Source organism: Eucalyptus grandis, chromosome 3 (assembly GCF_016545825.1).
Source record: "Eucalyptus grandis isolate ANBG69807.140 chromosome 3, ASM1654582v1, whole genome shotgun sequence".
Classification (NCBI taxonomy): Eukaryota; Viridiplantae; Streptophyta; class Magnoliopsida; order Myrtales; family Myrtaceae; genus Eucalyptus; species Eucalyptus grandis.
In genome coordinates this window covers 2,698,336-2,703,318 of record NC_052614.1, presented here as the reverse complement: position 1 = coordinate 2,703,318, position 4,983 = coordinate 2,698,336, and the positions used below count along the sequence as shown (strand labels likewise).

Sequence of the window (4,983 nt, the reverse complement as noted above, 5' to 3'; positions counted from 1 at the left end):
CGGCGCACTGATTCCATGGCCATTTCTCATAGGTCAAAATTGTGGATGTCACGGCCGAGGCTCGACAATCGACTAGAGGAGGAAGAAGGGAGGAAAAAAGAAAAGAAAAACTTCAAAAACATTAGTATAATCTTAGGAAATTATTAAAATATAAAAAAATTGCATGTCTTTAAAAAATTTGAGAATTGTAACAAACATGTTATTCTATTTAGAAATTCGTCCAGGAAATAAAAATGAAAAAAAGTTATTTCTCAACAGAAATTATTTTCAAAAATAAAAATATTACCAAACACACTCTAAACAATCATTCTTCTCAAATCATTTTCTGTTTTCTGTGCTGATTATTTTGATACATTATTTTCCTTTCCATTTTAAACACATTTTTTCTACTAACAGTCAAAACCATTATCAAGTCTAAAGCTCCTTTTAGAGTTACAATTACGATCTAGGGCGAGCTTGACGCCATATTAAGCTCTACCAATCGGCCATTAGCTTGATAGCGGTGTTGAGCTTATGCATAAGTGTGTGTGTGTGTGTGTGTGTGTGTGTGTGTGTGTGTGTGTGTGTGTGTGTGTGTGTGTGTTTGTGTGTGTGTGTGTGAGAGAGAGAGAGAGAGAGAGAGAGAGAGGACGGTCATAGAGACGAAAACGAAGGGAGGAAACTATGTCATTGAGCATAGCGATGGCAATATGATAGTGATTGTCGACGATGGCAACGGCAGGATGGAGGCTGCGGCAGATGGGGTGTGGGTCTGGGTCTGGGTAGAGGATGGAAGAGAGAGGAGAGGTGGCCGGGTAAATACAAAATGAAACGTCTACACATCGCCGTTTCGTTTCGTCCGCGGAGATTATAGATGAGATTAAAGTAGGAGACAATAGATCCGCCTCTTTCTCATCCCAATCAGTACACCTTTTGAAATCAGCATTCGTACAAACTGAGCATTCCAGGAGGAATGTTTATCTCTATTCCAGTGGTAATCTCCGTTCTCATCTCCTTTTCTAAGGAATAAAACCTGTATTTTGTAAAGCGTACCCTTACTACTACTTTTTCTTACACGATTTTTAAGAACATATTTGACATTTGATCGATCCTCTCAAGTTACCACATCGTTTCGTCTTATAAGATGAGAAGAACAAAAGAAGGGGGGAAAAAGAAAAGCATCTTTGCTTTATTGTTCTCTAAGGAATACATGACATTGTGGGATGGAGACTATAATTCCATTACATTATTGGTCTGAACTTCAATCAGTATCTGTAGAAAATGTCTCCTCTGACGTCGTCTAAGTCACCACGCATCTGAAGCTGCAACAAGAAGTTGAGAATTGGAAGGAATTAGAATTAGGCTGTGAGAAATAAATTGGTCAACTAATCTAGAAAGTTTGACTTCATCTCCAACGACAGCATGAAGAGAGTAAATAACGAATGGATACGACGAAGTAGAACCGAATCTTGGAAAGTTTTGAAAACAAATACTAAGTTGACCATGTATTGACGTAATAGACTTTTGGCTTCACTAATGCAACCATCTCTTCGTAGAAAATGATCTAAGCCACGTGACCAATATAAATTAAATAAAATGGCGTCGGTCTGAAGTATGCACTTATTTTTAGAGCTTAACATCTATATCCATTACTATCCCTTGTTCACAGAGAGGTTAGGTAGATATTGCTTTTTCCTTCGCGCTCTTGTACTTCATTAAAGAAAACAAAGAAAATAATTTTCCCTAAATGACAAAGTATGTATAACAAGTTTGATCTAAAAAGACAAGAACCTTATTAGATTTGATCTAAAAAGACAAGAACATTATTAGATTTGATCTAAAAAGACAAGAACATTATTAGATTTTCGCTTAGGTTCGGTTGATTATACTCTATGTAACTGTGATTAGGGCTAGACTTTGCATATGGTGTATAGCACGAATCTCGTAAATTCACCTGTTTGAGAGAGAACCCAGTCGTCATCACCACCAACATGCCATGCAAAGTAACCTTTAAGTCCTTTTTCCCCGGCGTACACGACCTTGGTAGAGATGGTTTGTGTATCATCGTAGCTGATCCATGTTGTCCCGGAATAGCAGTAGGCGGACACAACCGTGGAGTTGTATACCGTGGTCGCGCTGTTTTGGGATATGTATTTCTTGATATTATTGTACACGATTGTCCCATCGGAGGATATTGCCGGCCCAGTGAAGGGTGCGAAGTAGCTGTGATCGTTGGCATTTGAGAGGACGAATGCGTGCCCATAGAAGGAAGCCGAGCACAATTTGCTCCGCTGGCATGCCGGCCTGAATCCATGCTCTCACCCCGATGTCTCCACTTATGCCGTTCCCTGAAATTAAAAAGGACCGATGATTTCAGATGCAGCATATATCAAGAAAATTGCGAGTTTGATAAGCACAAGTGAAGGATATTAAATGAACAAAAATTGTTCACGTTAATTACTCGTGGAATGACACAGTATGCTTTGAATGGGAGACCATGCTGTGATTCTTTTGAGATTGAGGTAACAAAATTCAAAGTCACGATACAAAAAATTAAGAAAACTCCGTTGTGCCTCAGAATAGTTAAAGTTTATTACCCAAAAAAACAAGTCAAAGTTGCCACCCTACCTGGATCATAGAGAGCAGCAAGTGGTCCTGTGGTGGAGGACCAACCGGGTCCAAAGAAATCATAGGACATTGCATTGATCCAATCCAAGCTCGCCGCCATGGCGGCCACAGGATATCCGCATGGGACCAGTAGTGCGGCGAGTAATAGACTGCCGCCGACAAAAGCAAAGCATCCTTGCCCGAGCTGGCTGCCTCAGCAGCCGCCATGGTCCGCCACTCCTGGAGAAGCAACCCCAAGTTGGTCATCTTCTCATCAGTGTCCGGGTATTCCCAATCAAGATCAAGGCCATGAAAGCCGTTGGACCGAGCGAGGGCTATGGAGGAATCGATGAAACTCTTTCGGGAGCTAGACTGGCTCGCCATGGCCGCAAAGGCAGTCGCATTCGAGCTGCCACCGCCAATGGACAGGAGGGTTTTGACCGATGGGTTCTTCTGCTGGACGTCACTAGTGAAGGCTGCGAAAGTCTGGGCGTTTGTCGACGATATGACTACCTGATTTGTCGATGCATCGAGGTCAGCGAACGCGCAGAAGAGATGAGTGAAGAGGGTCGAATTGATGTTGGAGGCTGTGATGCCGCTGTTCGGGAACCAATAGCCTCCTTTGACGTTTTGGGCCATGCATGAGTTAATTTGGAGGAGAGACAGAAAGGAGAAGAAGAGAAAGAGAAGGATATGATTGTTGCTGGAAGCCATTTTTGATGAGTAATGTGGAGGAGGTTGTACATGTTTGAGCTGGTTTTATAGAGGATTTGTTGGACTCTATGCACAGGCTGTGGCTTAAGTTTCGTGTTAATTCTAGAGTTCTGACTTTTTCCTAACTCTAGTCTAGAACATCAGGCTTAGTGAAATGTGGATAATGGTCGTGACTAAGAATTTTATGCAAATAAGGCATTTTCTCGTGCTCGACTGACCCAGTCAAGTAAGAAGGAGGAATTCCTTTCTCCCACTACCTTTCACGATAAATTTGAACCATTATATATATATACACATGGGCTGCAAAGTGAAATTAATGTATGAGTGTTAGTTCATATTCTATATTGAATTTGGACGATTGAAAATGGTAAGTCCCATAAGGCTCCTCCAAATTTGACTATCCCAGTTCAATTATAATTAATGTATGTACTAGCCTATAAAATACTTGCTTGGCTACATGTGGTAATCTTTAGATTTGATGGTTCAAACAGTCCAATCCAATATCTAATATTACATAATGGGGCAGACTCGTATGTTGATTTTTTCTTTCCAAGACTCTTTCTAACGGAAGGAGCATTGCATGCACCAAATGCATGTGAACTCACTCCATCCGAACCATCAGATCATGCAAGTTCATGCGAAATTCACGTGATTACGTGAGCGAGATGAAAGAGTCTAAAAATGGCAGTGAAATTTGTCAACTATGATGCTAATGGAGCTGACCATCCCCACCATCATATCATGCGAGTCTCACATGAAATTCACAAAATTAAGTGGCCGAAATAAAGCGATCCGAAAATGGTAGTCAAATTTGTCGTCTATGATGAGTGTGGAACTGAGTTATATTAGTTGATTTTTCAATGGTCAACCGTCCTTCAGGCGCGGAAAGCGATGATAATTAAAGGAACCGCAAGATGCAGCAGCCGACAAGGTAAATAGCGAAATGGTTAGACAGAACTCGCCGAAGTGGAAGTCAACGTTAATGAATGCAAAAACCAGATCGCTACTCCATTCGGTCCGCTTACGTGTAAGATTCGATCAACACGATCCCATGTGTTGTTGATGTAACATGCAAGTTTCGCACGTTAATTCGTGAAGAGTTCGTTCGATTTTCTTGGTCAACGCCGGAGCTGACGGCGCATCATCATCCGTTAGATTATCCTGTTGGTTGAGCAAATAATGGCAAGTGTCTATGATACGGGACACGTATCGTTTCTCTATGGAGACTGTGCCAGGAGTCGAAGGAGCAATTTTGTTAAAAAGGGTATCTCGGTTCTTGTTAGCAACGTAACTCAAAATGATTGATCGAGACCTACAAACTTGTGCCGACAGAAAGGTAGCTCTCCCCCCATCACCATCCTCTGGTTGTGTCCAAAGGAGAAAAGCTTCGCCTTTTCGAGTAGCAGCATGATTCTCGTAGCTTTTTGCCGGCGGCTGCAGGGTGCCGCGAGCGCAAACCTCGTGGAATGTGTAAAACAAACTTCCCGTTGTTCATACCTGCACGTATGCTCGGGTCATCTTGCCTGCTTGTCTTGAATTATCCATGCTGATTAACCATAGAGAAGATGAGCATATGTACCATGATTCATCTGTCATTTGTACGCTTTCGAGGCATTGGACGGCATTGGATATGCAATCTTGAATCTCTTCTGTCGGATTCCCTTTGTTCATATTCTTACACAG

At 41.8% G+C, this 4,983-nt stretch overlaps 1 protein-coding gene across 1 annotated transcript; it reads right to left on the bottom strand.

Annotated features, from left to right (window-relative positions):
- Positions 1–991: 991 nt before the first annotated feature.
- LOC104438845 (class V chitinase) lies at positions 992–3,273 on the bottom strand. The gene is given in 5 exon segments (XM_010052005.3): positions 992–1,301; positions 1,934–2,247; positions 2,249–2,327; positions 2,608–2,722; positions 2,725–3,273. Coding segments are annotated over 5 exon segments (1,026 nt in total). The 5' UTR covers positions 3,226–3,273; the 3' UTR covers positions 992–1,284.
- Between the last annotated feature and the right edge of the window lie 1,710 nt (positions 3,274–4,983).